Source organism: Pseudorasbora parva, chromosome 10, assembly GCF_024679245.1.
Source record: "Pseudorasbora parva isolate DD20220531a chromosome 10, ASM2467924v1, whole genome shotgun sequence".
Lineage (NCBI taxonomy): Eukaryota > Metazoa > Chordata > Actinopteri > Cypriniformes > Gobionidae > Pseudorasbora > Pseudorasbora parva.
The window spans coordinates 15,601,339-15,621,193 of NC_090181.1; the positions used below are offsets into that span (position 1 = coordinate 15,601,339).

The 19,855-nt window shown below is 35.7% G+C and overlaps 2 protein-coding genes across 3 annotated transcripts in view; one reads left to right on the top strand and one right to left on the bottom strand.

Annotated features, from left to right (window-relative positions):
• Nucleotides 1-11,135, top strand: part of eva1a (eva-1 homolog A (C. elegans)) — a 24,653-nt gene extending 13,518 nt beyond the window's left edge. Inside the window, exons 3-5 of one of the 2 annotated variants that reach the window (XR_010907914.1) lie at nucleotides 2,222-2,352; nucleotides 4,785-6,150; nucleotides 11,068-11,135. Coding sequence is in view for 1 of the 2 variants with exons in the window: in XM_067454562.1 (XP_067310663.1) it covers nucleotides 2,262-2,352; nucleotides 4,785-5,155 (462 nt within the window). In the remaining variant the exon portion in view is untranslated. Of the gene's footprint in view, nucleotides 1-2,221; nucleotides 2,353-4,784; nucleotides 6,249-11,067 lie in introns of those variants that run through there. The other variant, XM_067454562.1, reaches the window with a different exon arrangement.
• xkr5b (XK related 5b) lies at nucleotides 10,086-19,092 on the bottom strand. Its single transcript, XM_067454561.1, has 7 exons — nucleotides 18,908-19,092; nucleotides 18,422-18,605; nucleotides 17,216-17,388; nucleotides 15,792-16,004; nucleotides 15,443-15,612; nucleotides 14,783-14,894; nucleotides 10,086-11,635 (listed from the first exon to the last, which is right to left on the bottom strand). Exons 1-7 carry the CDS (start codon nucleotides 18,996-18,998, stop codon nucleotides 10,887-10,889), a joined length of 1,692 nt encoding a protein of 563 aa, XP_067310662.1. The 5' UTR covers nucleotides 18,999-19,092; the 3' UTR covers nucleotides 10,086-10,886.
• Between the last annotated feature and the right edge of the window lie 763 nt (nucleotides 19,093-19,855).

Below are 19,855 nucleotides of genomic sequence, written 5' to 3' on the forward strand. Positions count from 1 at the left end.
CTCCCTTTATAATGTTCGGAGCTGTCAATCATACATGATTAAAGAGGTGATGAACTGAGAAACGTATTAGTTATAATGTTTTTGAATGTAAAAACCACACGAACAGCATTAGTTGACAAAACAAAATAAAAAAAGCCAGTTCATGACACCTTTAATGAATGACGCGGTTATGTTGCACAAAGAAGCTCTTATTGCATTCATATAGATATTTTGTTTGCTGTTAGTTGTGGTGAAAGCATTTTGTGAGAGAAATAGCGCTGCAATGACGAGATCACTGCATTCACGTGATAAACAGACTGTGTCTGTCTGCAGCCTTTTTTGTGATGGGAAAAGATAATATTGCTAGAAATCAATACTTTAATAATTTGTTAATCTCAACCGCTGTAATAGTAAAATAATAATAATAAAAATAATAATAATAATAATAATAATAATAATAATAATAATAATAAAAGTAGTAAAAGTATTCGAGAGGGGTTCCACATGTAATAGCACTTCAAATGTAAAGATGTCAGCCAACCACAACAGTGAGCTTTTATTTCTAAATGTAAAAATCACACTAACAATATAAGTACACCTCAGGAAACATTACAAAATTATTTACAAAGTCCACATCATGGTTATTACTAATGCACAGGTCCAATATTTATTTTTCCATTCCATTGCATTATTGTTTATTAATGCAAACACGTGCTAGAGAAACTGATGCGCTCGCGTCTTTTGCGCATGACACGGCATTCTAACACGGTGTGCAAGTTAAAAGTTGTTTGGCTCTGCAGTGAGCACCAATTGTGATTTTAACATCAAAAACACATCCGTGTAATCTTCTCTTAATAACCAATTATGTTTACGAGTGTAACCCCTCCTGTTCGAACCGTCCGCTCTAACATGGAGGCTAAAGGCTGCCAGCTCTAGCATGAGCTGCTAGAACGTCTCTTGAGATCAGAGGAGTGAGGTTGACTCACACAGCGACTACTAGCTGGTCTCTGTTACACGAGGATATTCACCAAAACGGGCATTTTGACAATTTTGTGTGAAAACGTCTGTTCAAGCGCATAAACACATGGAAGAAGACTCAATTTGGTTTACGGGCTGAGAATCGACTTTCTGGTTGTGCTTCAGATCTCTGTTGTGCAAAAAAAAACGTGCAAATAATAAACATTTTTGACTTTCCCCGATTGGGAAAGTAACAGTTCTGTCTTCTGTCCCAAGTGTCGTTCACACTGGCCACTCTTAATGGTTTAAAATGGATACAAGAAGGTTGACACCTCTGAGGTGGGACAGGGCAAAATCACAATTTTAAGGATATAGATTTGATGGGGTTTTTTATGTTGATAAAATTAGGCTACTTTTCAAAAAAAAAAAAAAAAAAAAAAAATTTAAATAAAACACCAACGTGCACCTATATCTGTGTAAAGTGCTAACCGTCTAATTTCTCATTTATGCTAAAAGAGCCGTCTGTTTTCCTCAGTGAGAGAGAATGAGACTACATTCCATTACACCCACGTGAATGACTGGCTCTGAGTGCCGTCTACCTTCAGCCCAGATTACTACTGAAAAATATTTGACCAACCCAAGCTTTCTGCCCAACCATCCTGCCACACTGATTCTGTATTGTTTGTGGTCAACCACCTTTGTTTTGTTACATTTTATTTTTGGGATGAAAGACAAAAAACAGCCAATATGTCCTGGCAATTTTGGCAATAATTTACACGTAAAATTTCCCTGATGCCTAGAAGTGGTTTTACAAGAGGGAGAGAGAATGAGAGAATGTCAGGGCTAGGATGGCATCTATATATAATTCTTTCTTTGTGAAAGGTTATAATTTCTATTATGATTGTCTCTACAGAGTCATCAATCATTTTGTCAGTGAATAATAATGTATATGTTGAATCAGAATGTCTTTTTTGTCTGATCTTGTGTAACAGTTTGAGGAGGAGAAATTACATTTTAGATTGTTACAATGCCTGTGGTTGCACTAAGATATAGCATGATTTTGCTGTTCGGAAATTTCCAGCCTGTCTGTAAAAATAGTTTTCTCTGCACATGAAGTTATGGTACAGCCTAAATGTAGGGAGAAATCCCAAATGTAATTACACTCTTTAAAACAACATCATTTAAAGCTATGGTTCAGCGCTTCTCTTTATGGGGATTTAAAAAAATGAAGGTGGGTTCAGACTGGTTTTAACTTGCGGTCTCTCCCTCGCTTTTTCTCTTTCAGTACCACACAATTAGTGATCCATAGAGAGACCGTGTATGAAATGGTGACAGCTTTCCTCAATGAAAGGCAAGCCACAACTGAGGAGATGGCTTTAGTAAGCAATGCACTGGCTGCTTACTCCTTCATAGCAGGTAAAAATATGTTTGGTACACTACAACTACCCTAACATCCCCACTGTACCCTGTACTAAAATTAGAATTTTATTTTGGTTTCAAACAATTATGAACAAGATAATTGCGTGCATAATTGCATGATTGTAATTCCTTTTTGCAATGGCGCTCCAGCTTTTCCTTTACAGCGGCACACTTTTGGTCCCTCCATAAAAGCACCTCCCTAAATGGGTTTTTATACATGCCAAACATATTTTTTTATTGAATAAATGTTTAGGATTTTTTTTAGTATTTTATAGAATTATTTTTAGTAATTCCATATATAAAATGTATTATACCAAAATAATAATAGATCAAGGACTAAGGAAGTGCAATATGACAAATAATTTATAGTTCTCCAGTATTTAAATCTATTGTGTATGTGTAAATTGTATTGTATATATTTTAATATTTTATTTTAATCTGATTTCCCTCCATTTTTAATAGTTTTTCAGTTATATTTAGAGTTAAACTGTTAAAAAAAACAATTTTAATTACTGCAGGATGTTTTAAAAGGGAGTAATAAGTGACCAAAGTGCTGCAAAACAGACATATTTTTTTTAAAGAAAGCATTAAGACGTGTAGCATCTGGAATAATTTTAAATACAAATAAAAGAACAAGAGCAAACATAAAACAAAACCACCAGAATTAAGTTACGCATAAGCCAGAGAAAAAAAAAGATATGTTTAAAAGTATTAGTTCACTTTAAAATGAAAATTACCCCATGATTTACTCACCCTCAAGCCATGCTAGGTGTATATGACATTCTTCTATGAATACAATCAGTGTTATATCATATCCTGATGCTTCCAAGTTTTATAAATGGAAATGAACAGGGTCCATTTGAAGCTCAAAAAGTGCATCCATCCAACATAAAATATAATCTACATGACTCCGGGGGGTTAACTAAGAACTTCTGAAGCAAAGCGATGCGTTTGTGTAAGAAAAATATCCACATTTAAAACTTTCTGAAGTAAAATATATCTTCTAGCTTCCTCCAGACCACCTTCTGTATTCAACAAACTTACAAAGAAAGTGTAACGCCTCAGGCAGTTCAAAACGCTTATAATACATCGTGCCAGTTATGCTTTTTGTAAGAAAGTGTAAATGCAGTCCAATGTATTTGGAATTACTGAACAAAAAAAACAACAACAAAAAAAATACAATTACTAATTACTTTTGTAAAAGTAGCCTATATCAGATTTTATCATTTATTATCAAGTAAAAAGGTTAAATTACACACTTAATGGTGTTTTATTAACAAGGTTTGGGAGGAAGCATGATACGTTCAGATAATTGTCAAGTGGAGAGCACTCAGCTAATCAGCAATAAGATAAGCAATAAGCATGCCAAATACGCATTTAAATCTACTCGCCATAAATTATATGTAAGTGTGAACTCATGAATTGATTTTAGAACAGAGTCATGAGGGTCCATTATATGTTTTTTGTGTTTGTTGCTCTGTAAAAAAAACTGTAAAAAAAAAAAAAAGGACAGTGTTTGTGACGTCACCCATAGGATTTCGATAAGTTGTTTTGAAGCAAAGTAGAGATGAGCTGGCCATTGCCATCTTGCCAGCGTGTCATCGCATGTCACTCCCGGATAACAGAAAATGGGCAAAGAGGCGGGATGTGGGCGGAGCTTAGGTGGCAATGACTAACAGACATCGGATAAATGGCTATCCCCCTGTCACTCAAATTAACCATGCCCTTAATTATGCAGAACTTTAAGGCTTTATATAATATAAACGAATGATTTATATATATATATATATATATATATATATATATATATATATATATATATATATATATATATATATATATATATAAAATAATAAAAAAAAAATCACCTGCTTCACAGTTGTCATGAAGGGCAAAATTAGCTGTATAGACCAAAACGACCATTTGTACCAGGCTGTGAACATGTTTTTTTTTTTCTGCTGTAAAGTTGGGGATTTTAACATGGGGTTCAATGAGATTCTGCTCCCTTCTGAAGCCCTAGTAACCAGTCAATGAATTGCAGTTTAAATTACTTGCGTATTGGCTGCCGCTTGGTTGCACCACATAACTTTGATTTGATGGAGAATTTTTATTTTATTTTTATATTCATCACAATATTTCAACAAAATAAAACCACAAATTATTTAACATTAACAGAAAGGTATGTAATGATAAAAGGTTATGCCAAATCATTTGAAGAGTTTAATATTTTACCTAATTTTAAATGGCATTTTTCTCTATTATCAAGACAGTTAAACCACTCAAAATTTATACTTTATGCTTTCAAAAATGTAAAAATATCTTAGAAAAATATCATAGAGGCATAAACTGCATTTTTGACTTTAATCGATCTAAACACAATAGATTACACTTAACAAATGCAAATTTGTCTAACCTTGTCTTTTCTGCAGATCACCCGGAACGGGCGGCATTGTATTTTGTGTGTGGAGTGTGTTTGGGACTGGCTCTCACTCTCATCGCATTAGTGGTGCAGATCTCCTGTCGAACCGACTGCAAAAGGCAACAAGCGCCTAGGAAAACAGTAAAGACAGTGGAGAGCACCAGTGACACGAGCGACAGCGATTCGGACTGGGAAAATGCCTCTGACCTGTCAGCACGTCGCCACCGGCGTTTTGAACGGACGCTCGGTAATGTGTTTACCTCTGCCGAAGAGCTGGAGCGTGCGCAACGATTGGAGGAACGCGAGCGGATTATACGGGAGATCTGGATGAATGGCCAGCCGGACATGCCAGGCACACGCAGCCTGAACCGCTACTATTGAAGTCTTTGTAGATATACTGAACAACACAATAGCTAATGCTATTACACCTTTGTAGGATACAGTAAGGGACTGAGACATGAGCGAAGACGTTTGTAGGAACATCTCTTCTGCACTGGCACTTGTGTTTTTAAAGGTGCACTCAGTGTATTTTTTTGTTTATGTTGCGCCGTTAATCATTTTATACTAACCATATAGGCTATGTGATACTGACACCAAGTGGCATGGATGAAAAAGCAACGTTTTTAGTTACTGATGATGACAACGCAGAAATGGGTAATAATTATCCATTTACGGTTTAACCTTTAGCCTGTATTAAAATTCTTAAAATATTAAAACAGGAATTATCTTTATTTAAACTCAAATTTAATAAATCCAAGCATCATCACACACTGAATTAAAGGGGGGGTGAAATGCTGTTTCATGCATACTGATCTTTTTACACTGTTAAAGACTTGGAATCCCATACTAAACATAGACAAAGTTTCAAAAGTTAAGGTGGACGTTTGATGGGAGTATTTCTTTGTCAAAAATACTACTTCCGGTTAGTCATAAGTTTCGGCAAGTTTTTTGAGATCATGCGTCCCCTTTGACGTTAATGGGGGCGGAATTTCCTTGTATGGGCCTTACGGACAATTCTACCGGAAGCGCGTGAGAGAGAGCGAGGGAGAGAGCGAAAGCAACAGCCTACGCCCATCAAAGCGGGGCTTGTAGGATGCTGGACAGGTGACAATTACACATAGCACATAACAATGTCACCAAAAAAGTGGGTTTTTGGTTGCCAGACCAAGACAGTCCTGCACAGATTCGCCAAAAACCCCGCGTTAAGGCAACAGTGGATGTAATTTGCTTTTCCGGATCAGCAACTGAGTTGCGCGAATGTTTATATCTGTTCGCTGCATTTCGGTGCCGACTGTTTCATAAACAAGGCCCAGCTCGACGCCGAATTTTCCCAATCGCCTAATGCTGAAGGATGGAGCAGTCCCAACGTTAGAAGGGTGAGTGAGACTGCTTTTAGTCCGCTTACTGTCTACACAAACCACGCGTAAACACACACACACACACACACGTGCACAACTGCACTTCCCACATGTACACCTTCAAAGACAAAAATACGACGATATAATTCAAGTATAAATATGTAAATAACACAAGCCGCTAAGCATATTATATAGTTAGTGTATAACTTGTAACTTACCACATAGAGACGTCCTGCTCTAGTCGTTTTTGCTGCTGCTCCTGTTCAACTGCAGCCTCTGGGTCTGATTCCGGATCATAGATGTATGGCTGTATCTGATTAAAAGCCATATTTTTATTTTGAATAAAGTTTTTTTCCCGCTGTTAGGGATGATGCTCGACTCAACACACAGCGCGCTGCTGCACACGTCATTATTTAGCTCCGCTCACACGACACGCCCCCACCCGCTCGGCTTTTTTCGGAAAGACTCGGAACAGCGCATCTTTCTTATATAATTATTAAAAAAATAAAAACTTTTCGGAGATATGCAGGATGCAATGCTACTCTATAGGTACTCAAGATTGACATGACACTGACTGAAACTGAGTGTTTCACCCCCCCTTTAAAGGACAACTCCGGTGAGAAATGAACCTAGGGGTAATTAACAGATGGTTACGAGTAGATCGTTCTCTGGGATGCGTTTTCATGAAAATCGAATGTAAAGAGTTTTATCTCTAAAAACAGATTAGCTTATAACGCTTGTCTATGGGGCACAGGGTAAGTGAAATTAAATCGCTAGTTAATTAAGTTTGTGAAATCTAATTACATGGACATTTTTATTTTTATTTATTTATTTTCTCTGTTGCGTTCAGTGTTTTCTTCCGGAAACAACGGACCATGTGAGATTCCAAGTCACAGTTCATCTCTTAGTACAGCGCTCGTGGCTCGACTCGTCAAGACTGTTTTCCAAGATGGTGCCTGTCCGTGAACATGGAGCCTACCATCTTTATAAAGTATCTTCTTATTAAACTGTTTGTACACTTACAAAGTTCTCAATCCTTTGGTTTGCATGTACACTGTAAAAAAAATGGAAAAATTAGTTACCTGGTTGCCTGAAAATTTTGAGTTCATTGAAATAAAAAATTTGAGTTAATACGATGAACATTTTTGAGAATCGATAACCTTTATTCAAATATTATTAAAAGATTTTGTAAGCATATTGGGTAATTGTGTATTTTTTTTGTGTGTGTGAAGATGCAGTGAAACTTGCTATTTTCATGATTTATCATATTTTTTATGTGGTTCAAATACAATATTTTGAGTTTCTATTTATTAAACTAATTTCCTTCATTGTATCAACTCAAATTTTTAACTTCAATTAACTCAAAATTAAGGCAACCAGGTTACTTACTTTTTAAAGTTAAACCAACAATATTTTTACAGTGTAGGGACCCTCATTATGCTACCGTGTTAGTGCGAGGCTATTTTTAGCCTTGTTAGTGGTATTAACTAGCGATTTAATTTCACCATAGACAAGCGTTATGAGCTAATCTGTTTTTAAAGATAAAACTCTTTACATTCGATTTTCATGAAAACGCATCCCAGAGAACGATCTACTCGGTAACCATCTGTTAATTACCCCTAGGTTCATTTCTCACCGGAGTTGTCCTTTAAGAGCTTCTTTAAGGATTGAAATAAAATATTCAAATAATTTTTAAATGCCACAAGTTACTGATTTGACTGTTGACTTCATCTTCGTGGTTTAATTTCTTTGCTAAGTGCTATTAATTAAGTGCTGGCATATTTGTTTTCTTGATATGCAAAACATTTATGAGGGAAAATTACTGAGTGCACCTTTATGAAAACTTGTTTTAAAGAAGAATTCACCATGAATTATAAAACATAATATGCTTGAGCTTTTTTGACTATGCTTGGAATATTGTTATTGGAATATTTTTAATTGGAAAGAATTTTGTCTGAAATTAGGTTTGGTCACATGAACATTGGACAATTCAGACACTTAATTTGATTAAGATCTTAACCTTTAGTTGGATGTAATTTTTTTATTTAAGCAAAATTACTTTCTGTTTCAAACACTTTTATTATACAAAAGCTTTGTCTTGGAGCTCAGGGTTTTCATGACCTCTGTGAAGGATTTCTTGTTTGTGAGATATTTTATCAACTGACAAAACAAAATGATTGTCTGTGCCTTCATTTTGGAAAAAATTCACTGTAAAAAGAAAAAGATACTCAAGTTGGAGAACTAAGAGACATGTAACAATCTTTTCCTTTTTACAGTGTTGGCCTTTTTCAACAAGTATTAATTATACATGGAAGACAATCACCTTTATTGGTACTGTATTTTTCACAGGAATCAAGACAGTATGAATTTTCAACAAGGTGCAATAGTTAAAAGCCATCTGTGCATGAGCACAGTTGAGGATCTATGGTCCAGAAATGTCATCAAATATGTCCCTATCCTTATTTCACCCCTTGGTGTTCAACACATGCAGCATTTCAATACAAAGAGGCTCACATGCTTCCACCGTCTCATTCAACACTGTTTCAGTATGATTCAAAACATATTTTAATTTTATAAGAATATATGGATTTATTAGAAAAGAAATTTGCATCTGTTTTTTTAGCTCGGTCGTTTTGAATGTGTTAACGGAGGAATAATGTGCCAAAAGTTTGTCTGTGGATCCAGCCTGTTCACCTTTCCATAAAATAAAAAGTGAAGCTTTTAAAACCTTTGCCAATGCTTTTGTAACCACATTCTGAATGTCTGTATTCAAACCCTTACTGACTGTATTACTGCCCTCTGCTGTCTGATGAGAAGAACAGGTGTTATGATGACCCAATATCTACATTTAAAAGATTTGTATTCCCATATTAAGACATGTAATGGACAATCTGTATATGGACAGAAATAACTGAGAAAGAATAGGTACATAAATAACCAGACTCACGAAAATAGCGAAATCGATGCACTTTTTAGGGCTTTAAATTTGTTACTCCCTTTCACTGCCATTGGAAGCTCCAATTGTATTCGTCTGACAGACGAATTTTCAATACACATAGGATGGCTTAAATCATAGGGCAATTTCCATTTTTACTAAAATGAAAACAAATATGAAATTATAAAAAAGCACAAATTAAAAAAATATATCCGTAAAAATACACATGACTTCTGACCGTTAAAAAACGTCTTGCATGTTGCGGAAGAATGTTTTGGTTGTTTTGGTTGCATTTCGGCTCTGCGACTGCTACACTGTAAAAAATAAAAAAATAAAAAAATATTTTATTTTTTTTTAAAGTTTTTGTTGTTGTTGTTGGTTTAACTTAAAAAAGTAAGTAACCTGGTTGCCTTAATTTGGAGTTTATTGAAATTAAAAATTTGAGTTGATACAATGAAGGAAATATGTTTAATAAATAGAAACTCAAAATAGTATTGTATCTGCTGAACCAAATAAATTTTTTTTGATAAATCATGAAAATAGCACTATTTGGCATGTTTCACTGCATCATCAGAAATAAAACACACACAATTACCCAATATGCTTACAAAATATTTTAATAAAGGTTGTCGAATCTCAAAAAAAATGTTCATTGTATTAACTCAATTTTAATTTCAATGAACTCAATTTTAAGCAACCAGGTAACTTTTTTTCTAAATAATTTTTTACAGTGTAGGATTAAGCGATAAACCAGTAAGAAAGTAATCTCAGGCTGAGCTGAAGACGTTGTAACGTAGCTATAATGTTAGCTACAGGGCCGTTGCTAGACCCCTTTTATTGGGACACGTGTATGGAATTACCTTTGTCTCAGTAAAACTGAACAAAACTTTTTCAGAAACTATCAAAAATATCCCATTACAAAAGAAGAAAAACACATTGAAAATGAAACAAATGAACTCAGTCACACAAATGTAACAGGATATTCAGTATGCTTCATTTTTTAAAATGTTTTCGCAAATCGTGGATCGTGAATGCATTGCCAAAGATTTCGCTTACCTTTCTCAGTTTTTCGTTTTCTCTTTTGACACAAACCTCTCGCGGGGGCAGGCTTAACAGTAATCTACTCTGATTGGATAAAGAGCTTTTGATGGACAGGTCCTCTCTGACCTGCGCATATTGGAATGATGTCGCGGTGCTTTAGTTCGTAAAGATGAGCTCTCAGGAGAGATATGGAGCGGCGGCGGATCATATCAATAGTACCCCGCCATGTCAAATATATAAACCGATATTAAACACTTAAAATAATAGGCTTAACATAAGACAAAACACGTTTTGGGCAACCTATTAATGATGTATTGACTCATTATTTAAATGTTAATATAAAATAAAATTGATAAATACTCAGGGCCAAACATATTATAATGACACTAAACTAGAAAATCTTTTTTTCAACAGATTAACAAAAAATACAATTAAATAAAGTGTATTTTCTTTACACATGTACCTGATAAAATATAGATAAAACAAGACAAAATAAAATATACATGAAATATAAAATTATATAAGAATACAATGTTTGATAGAAATGTATCAAACATGGTAAAACACAAAAAAGAGCAGCAAGTAAAATCAGTCAATGTAACTTAATAATAAATGTAAACCGATTTTGATTCATCAAGCTTATAACTAATGGTAACAAACTGCAGATTAAGATAACTGGCAGCTTATATAGTGGTTATAGTGCTAAAAATAAACAGGTAATGTTTACTAGTTTTATCCTAAGTATTAATCATGTTTTTATGGTATGGCTGTTTTGATATTAAAAATGTACCTGTCTTCGAGCCCCTGCTAATCGAGGACTTGTTCTGTGCATTGATTTGAGGTCTGCTATTGGAGTTGAGGTATAGCATGGATTCCTGTTTAACAGCTGTTTAGCAGTCAAAATCAGTGGAGCTCCATTTATAATGGGACTAATCACAGCCATATTCTCTTTATCTAAGGTAGAATCGTCGACACTATAGGAGGAGTGTGGTTCGGCACTGAAGTAAACAGTACTACTGCAGTCTGCGGGACAGGTGTTATACACCGCACCCTTCTCTGGAGACTGCTGTCCCACTTCAGCACCAAAAAATCCCTCTCTGTTTTCAACTGGACAGCTTTCAGATCGTTCACCTGCTTCCACTGGTGGCTGCTTACAACGGTTCCCTTCGGAGTCTGTGTCGGGTGCATCATCATTCCCCAGGAAGACTGAAAGCCCTCTGTCTCCATACAGGCAGTGGATCTTGTCTGTGTTTCCAGTTTTGAGAGCCAGGTGTATTAAAATATGATGATGGTGCCAGCCGCCCTCTAGAGGCTGAACAGAACAGCCTCCTGCATGCTTCACAGGAGCAACATCGGTCACTGAGAAAGTGCCATGGTTGTGTGTGGAGGATGCAAGTGTTGCATTCTTGCAATCTCCATCCATTGTTCTGTCAATAGATGTCAAGCTCATTTGGAGTCTCAGACTCTGGAGGATCTCAGTGGATTTTGGATGAAGAAATCGGTAGTAAAGAACAAGAAAAATGACACCTAGAGAGAACAGAGAACATTATGATTGTAATTTGCAACAAGTTGCATTACACCATGTCAGTTTTTTTTTTTTTTAGAAAAAGTGATTTCTAGAAATGCCAAATAGTGATATCATATTGGCTATCAGAAGACCTATTAAAAGGGACCTATTATGCACTTTCAAAGTCTTTGTTTTTAGGGTCTATTAGAATATTTTTTCATGCTTGAGTGTTAATTTTCACATTCCAGGCTGCCAGTGATGCTCTGGGGTGCAACGATCAACAATTGCGTATTATGGATCGTTGAAGAAACTAACCAACTAGACTGTTTCCCCGAAACCGTAGTAATATTGTTGCACCTCTGTCGTTATAGGGCTGACGTTGATGACATCACACACAAGTAAGGGAGTAATAACTTTTAATCAAAGGACATTTTTAGTTTTACTGAAAAACGGTTATGAATCAGTGAATTGGATCGCCAGTGTCACGTGATTTCAGAAGTTTGGGACGCGATCCGAATCGTGAATCAATCCGCTGATTCACAACTGTTTAAATCTTTATTTGAGGATTGAACACAAACAAGGAAGAGAAAAGAATGCTGAATAAAGTCGTAGTTTTTGTTATTTTTGGACCAAAATGTACACCTCACAGCCAGTGGAAAATAGGACTCGGGCAGAAATCACGTTCATGCATGCGGTTATTACGTTACTGTAGTGTGAAGCAGAGCAGGGCCGAGTGTTGTGGAGCTGAGCACGGCTGCTGGAGTGATTGTTACACAAATACCTGCCTCGCGAGCACCGGGACTTTTATCATGATGGGACGGGACATATTCGCCGGGCGTCTGCACTATTTCCGCTCTTCCGGTTATGATTATGAGGTAATGCAGCTCTGTTTATTATATTAGATACATTTAAGTGTGTTGAAAATGATGTTATGACATTACTTCGTGCATTCACTTGTTCACACTGCTAAGAGTAAAGCGCTCCTGCCAAATAAAACCCTAAACCGAGGGTAGCGCAGATATGACGCAATCGACAGGCGACTTCCTCAGACGCTATGCTAAAACGCCCCGGTCCTTAGTTAAAATAGCAATTTTCTCACAATTTACAAATAGTTGGAAACATTTGGGATATTGTAGGTACTCAACTGAACAAAATATTTAACACAGGCCTAGTGGTTTTTGGATATATTTTACTGCAAAAATACTACATAGTGCACCTTTGAGACGTTTGTTCATCTTCATAACACAAATTAAGATATTTTTGATGAAATCAGACCCCTCCGTAGGCAGCAACATCATTGCAACTTTCAAGGCCCAGAGAGGTAGTAAAGACATCGTTAGTCCATGTGACTACAGTATTAAACACAGCCCAGTGCTTCCAGCTTCTACATCAGAATGCCAGTTCACCATTGCCCGAAGCTGTTCATTTGAGCACCGTGACGCATTCTGGACTGTGTTTACCACACGAATAGCGCACAAGAATGACGTTGAAGAGAAGAGATTGTTGAATAAAGTTGTTATTTCTGGGGGGTTTTGTGCACAAAAAGTATTCTCATTGCTTCATAACATTAAGGTTGAACCACTGTAGTAACATGGATTTTTTTAACAATGTCTTTCTTGCCTTTTTGGGCTTTGAAAATTTAAATGACATTGCTGCCTATGGCTGGAATCATTTAGAAACCAGTGTGTTCCAAATATAAACAAAGGTCTTACAGGTTTGGAATGACATAATGGTGAGTAATTATGCTGCCTTCACGTGCTATTGGAAGTTTCCTTCTTCCCACTTCAGAAGTCGTGATTATGAGCTTGTTGTGTTCAGGTGCTTTGCTGTCGGAAAGAATGGAGGACGCCAGGTTCATACTTTTGTGTGTCTTTGGAAAATGTTATTTTAAAACTATAACCATTTAAGTCATTTCCAGGTCCCAGAAAATCACAGAATCCTTGGCAAACATAGCAGCACAACACAAAAGCATATTGTTTGTAATCACATTCACAATAAAGGCATAATGTAGACAATAAAGGCTGCTTAAAGACTAAAATGGCAATAGTTTTCAGCCATACATGATCCTATTGTATAGCTACTTTTACAACACTATCTAGATAGTCAGCTTGCTCACTATTCTGGAATGAATGTCAACTAGATGCGATTTTCGATGTGTTTAAAATACACAATATGCTTCAAATGATTATTAATTTATGTAAATATGTACTACTTTAACGACAAGACAAGACAATGAAATTGTTGTGGGGAAAAAACTAATACAACACCTGCCACAGCAGAAATTCGTCTCCCATCTGCCATTTTTAACGGTTATGCCACATCCATCTCGGGAACTTGGATATCAAAATTATTTCCGAACTTCCCAGTGGTAAACATGACATCAAAGGGCGTTCATGTGCAATTTTTACCTCGAAAACTCGTATTTACGATAATTCCGATAGCACGTGAAGGCAGCATTAAACACAAAATTTTCATTTTTGGGTGAACCATCCCTTTAATACAACCAGGAATCATCCTCTTTTTTGCACATGCCTTGGGCGGGAATTATTTAAATGGTGAATACTGTGATTTGTACTTGTACTATACAACCAGGTATCATCCTCTTTTTTGCACATGCCTTGGCTGGGAATTATTTAAATGGCGAATACTGTGATTTGTACTTTTACAGAAGAAAATTCAATACTACAATTGTGCCGTTTCATGAAGTTCAGTAACATGCTTACTGATATAGAGAATAACTCCCTTTTGAGTGGACTTTGTGCTTTGTAACTTTGCAGATCTTTTTCATTCTCAAACAGCAACATTACAAAAGAAAGCCTTTATCAATATCTGTATTGGATATTTAATTGCATGCTCATTTCCCTTATTTTTCCATTCAGATCACCTTGCTGTCATCTAAACTTTAAAAACATTAATTTAATAACAATGTTAAAAGTAATCTTTATTAAATCTCAAAAAAAAATTTTTTTCATACTTTACATTATAAGGTTTTGATGCTAAATCCGCTTGTAGCATTTTAAAGAACTGATTTTAGTTTTTAGTGTCTTATTTTTAATTTATTTAGACAAAATAGTATAATATTTTAACAATGGCAATTTAAAGGTTATTGGCCATAACATGAAAATAATGATCATTTTTTTTAAATATCAGTGTATCCTTAGGTTTACCGATAAAGAAGCTGCATAAGACAGCCACAGGAATACTCATGCTGTCCCATGAAGGCCCACTGAGCGAGTCTGATGCCAGAAGCAGAAGGAATGTGTTCTCCAGCAACATTAACTACAAAACAGAAAGAAGATGTGTATCAATGGTCTTTGAAATCCATAAACAATAACTGTTTGTTAAGAATAAAATGCTAACAAAGCCATTTTCTTGAGAGAATATTCACTACATCTAACGTGAAATCAGCATAAAAGTCAACACAGCCTTGCAGCATTTCACACACACTTCCAGTTTTCCAAATATTCAGAAAGATGTTACAATATTTTGCTGATTTCCCCATCCCATTCACATTGATTACTGACAGAGGAGCAGTGTTTTGTTAATAAAATTAATAAAACACTGCTCTGTGTTCATATATATATATATATATATATATATATATATATATATATATATATATATATATATATATATTAAATTGAACAAAATATTAAAATTAAATACTAAAACTGAAATCAATTAATAAAAATTATAAAAGCTTATCACATTACTAAATGCTAAAATTAAAATCATAACTAATAAAATTTAATTCAAACTATATTTAATAAATACTATAATAAGATATAAATAATAGTAAAATAACACTGCTGTACAGAGAAACCTACCAAATAGAACCCAGTCATGCGGTACCGCGAGGGACCATCTTTAACATTAAGGAACAGGAAAATGTGCAGTGCCCCTAAGATGAAGTTGAAGAGACGCCAGGAACTCCGGTTAATGCAGATGTCTGTCTGCTGGGACACTTGCCAGAATGCCATAATGAGCCAGTGGAAACCTGAACAGGGATTTAAAAAGACTATCACAAAGCAGCCATTTATTAACAAATCATCCTTTTCCAGGTAAGAGTTGGGCAATGACAAATTACCTTAAAGCCCTCGAGACTGTCACGCAAACTAACTGTGAAGGCTTTTGTGTGTAAAGACTTGTCTACGCAAAACACAAGGTTTGACTCACCCACGACTCCAGAGAACCACCAGTGAAAGGTACAGCAGAAGAACATGAGGCTGGCCACCCTGGCACCCAGCATGCCCCCTCTCCATATGAGCTGGCACAGCATCGCAGCAGGAGTCATGTGAAGGTGACCAGGACGGAGCAGAAAGCATGAACGGCTGAACAGGACCAGAAACCAGGACACATTCAGCAGGCTCAGGCCGACGCATAAGACCACTGTAAAAAGACGTTCAGGGAATAAACAGTTATTAATACATTCTGTGACAAAGTGTATGTTCACACTTGGCAGGTTTGGCTTGATTAAAACAAACTTTGGTGTGAACTCGGTTCATTTGAATAAGTGTGCATGTAATTCGGTGATACTGTGCTGACAGGTGGGTACATTACCCTCTCTGCTTTCAGTGAAATTATGTATTGATTAGTCCCTTATTCCTGATTATGACAATCACATTGCCCTTTTAACTGCTCTGTCTCTCTCCCTTAGCTAAACTCATGTTCATGATACGCCATCTACAGGTGTTTCCTTGAACAGCTCATATTTTTAAGATTTTTATTTATTTATATAATTATATAGTTTGTTTTTCAGTAACTGCTTTCATTTATTTTGACACTTTCATCTTTTTCAGTTTCATTTTTTTTGTTTTTTTTGATAAATCACTTTAATTTACGAAAAATAACCTTGCTTCGACTGAAATATGAATGCAACACAGACCGAAGACAAAACCAATGAACAAACCAAAAACAGAATGTGATGCCAGAAGATGAGACCCTAAAAGAACAGAATGCTCAAGGATACCTGGTTCCTCTCATCACAGACGTGTTGTCCATTACAGTTTGTGTGTGTTTTTTTTTTTAAAGCTGTCATATGGTCATGTTACAATGTGCCCTTCACATGTTGCAATGTACTCCCCCTCGGGGGCATGTTGTCACATTTCCATTCATTTAGTGGGAAATCAAGAAAAAGCTATACACTGTATTAATGAAAGAAAACCACATAATTGCACTAGACATTGTACATAGACAAAATGAGAAAGTCAAAATGTGTTAGGTTGTGCCCCACTCGGCTCTATGTCATTGTCATAGAAGTTGTCATATCAAACTGTCCCTTTTGTTTTATTTGAATCTTTAGGTTCAGTGTTAGAAATGACAGTGCAAATGCTAATCGAACCAGGACTAAATTATTTTCTTTTTTGGTTTGAACCAAGAGAACCAAACTAGGGCGAACACACCCTATGAAATGGATTTAGTGTGCACAGTAAGAATGATGTTTCCATAAACACTTTAGATATGCATACCAGATAGTGTTTTTAACTTTTTTTTATTTTTCACTGACTCATTCAATCATGACCACTGACTTATTTAATTACCGCCACAGAAAACTGTTGACGTGAAGCTAGTTCTGTTCGTGTCAACGGGAAATCAAATACCTGGTGAAAGAAAGCCGGGGTGAAGGGTGAACAAACTGTAGGTCTGCAGTAGACTTTGAGGCAGGCTGAGCGTCAAGGCCTCGATCAGACACAGAGCAGACACATCAGCCTGCTGCATTAGTAACGCACCAAACTTCAGCTGCCCACCTTGAGACTTCATGCAGCTCCATAACCTGCAAATATAAAACATACACACAATCCACCTGTCACGAACATGCAAGTCATATTTCACCCACACATAAAAAAATAAAGAATAGGAAATTGCACTACTGCCCAAAAGTTTGAGATTAAACATTCAGTAAAAACAGTAATACTGTGAAATATTATTAGCTGAATTTTCAGCATCATTACTCCAGTCTTCAGTGTCACATGATCCATCAGAAATCATTCTAATATGCTGATTTGATGCTCAAGAAATATTTCTTATAATGTTCAATGTTAAAAAAAACACTGTGTTGCTTTATATTTTAGTGGAAACCTATTTTTTCAGGATTAATTGATGGATAGAATGTTTGAAATATAAATCTTTTGAAACATTATAAATCACTTTACCCTTTGTCGTCACATTTTAAGACTATTAAGATGTTTTTACCTTGACATTTCATTATCAATACTGTTGTATTATCATACTGAAAAATAACATGCTATAGTATTTGTTTTATTTATGGTTAAATAACTTAAAATATCATTGTATTAATGTAATATAGTACAAGAATACTGTATTATGGTAATTAAATTCACATTTAATGCATGACTCTACATTACAATTTAGAGTAATTAGTTATCAGCGGTGGCTGTGTCCAAGTAATGGATTTCATAAACGTACATATACAAATAATAATTTAAGGCAGAAACAATGAGCACTTTCAAGTAATAAATATATATTAACAAAATGATTGGGATATATATAAAATTTTGCATAGGTGCATATTGATTCAGTAATCAAAGTTGAGGAAATCTACATAAAAATTCGGATTTGTGGGGGAAATATGTTTAAGTGTCACAAAGCATATGCAAATGAAATGTAATGGTCTTAAAATAGGCTTCATTTTAGTTATGCAAAATAGAACTTAAACCTAAACTGTATTTTTTTTTATATGGATTTACCAGATTATACAGTATGTACAGTAATTTACTATGGTTTTCCACCTCACTTTTTATAACTGATTTAAAGCAGCTCTAGTGATGATGATATAGTGTTTTGACCTGTAATAGATGCCCAGATGCAGGCAGTGCACAAGGATGAGTGGGGGCTTGGATCTTTCTTCATCAGTGAAGTACCACTTCAGACTGAGCAACTGCACAGCCGTGACAGGCAAGCACAGACCGAGCGTCAACCAGGCCAGCAGCTCTTTTCCCATCCAGAGGTAGTGTGTGAAGCACAGTACAACTGATTATATAAACGAAAAACAAAAAACGATTTAGATTTTATTGCACACTTTTATCTTCTCGGGCTCTGTCTGTGATGTAACTTAAAGCAGCTGTGTGACAGAGCACGCCCCCTGCTCGCCATTCATGAAAAAGGCGCTCAAATGCAGTCAAACCATAGCAGCATTGTGCAATAACAAAACTCATAATAAAACAAGTCAGAACAGGCAAAACCCACATCCACATGCCAATGCAGTTGCCAAATATGTTTAGTAAGCAGAGATAGTGGTTAGGGAAGGTATGATTAAACGGAAAATAACTTACGTGCCGCTTTCTCCAATAAAACAATGATTCCTGAAAAAAAGTAGAGACATACGTGACTCCACATGACCGCACTTCCCTTTCTATTCTGCATCGTTGCACTATACACTGTCTTTCTTCAAAGTTTGTGCTATCCAAGCCAAGGACTCTTCTGCGGTAAATGGGGTGCGCTTTGAGTGAGTCCACAGTTCTTCTTTCTGGTCAATTTTTGGAGGCTGCCGCTCTGCCGCTCAATGTGACGTCACACACCGAGCGACCCTGGTCCACAAAACCATAATTTATATTAATAATTTACTGCTTTGTGCTAAATTTTACATTCATAAATGTACATTTTCAACAAAAAAACCTCCCTAATTCGTTATCTTCAGGAAAGATTTTGATATGTATGTAAACTCGTTAAGAAACTCTAATTCTGCATGTAAGACTCTTTCTTGGTGTAATAGTCCTTTACATAGCTTACTTTTGAAGTATTGTCTGTAAACCATATTGTTTTGTTGTTCTTTATAAGTGTAATTGTTGTTCTTCTTTTGCATAATAATAATACAAATAAAACTTGTCGCACAGGTATTGTGGCAATAGCCAACAATACATTATGCTTTTTATGCATTATGAAAATCTAGATATTAAGTAAAGATAAAGATAAAGATGTTCCATGAAGATATATTTAGCAAATTTCCTACGGTAAACATATAAAATGTATTACAGTAATATGCTTTGTTAGGGACTTAATTTGGGATACTTTAAAAGCTATTTAAGTCACCCGATTAGATTTTCAAATAGTGATCTATACCACAAATCCTAACAAACGTTTATCAAAGGAATTTATTCGGCTTTCAGATGATGTACAATTTCACCCCCCCCCCCCCCACACACACACACACACTATGCACACAACTATGACATTTTTTTTTTATTTATTATGACATATCAAAGTCATTTGTGATATAAAAA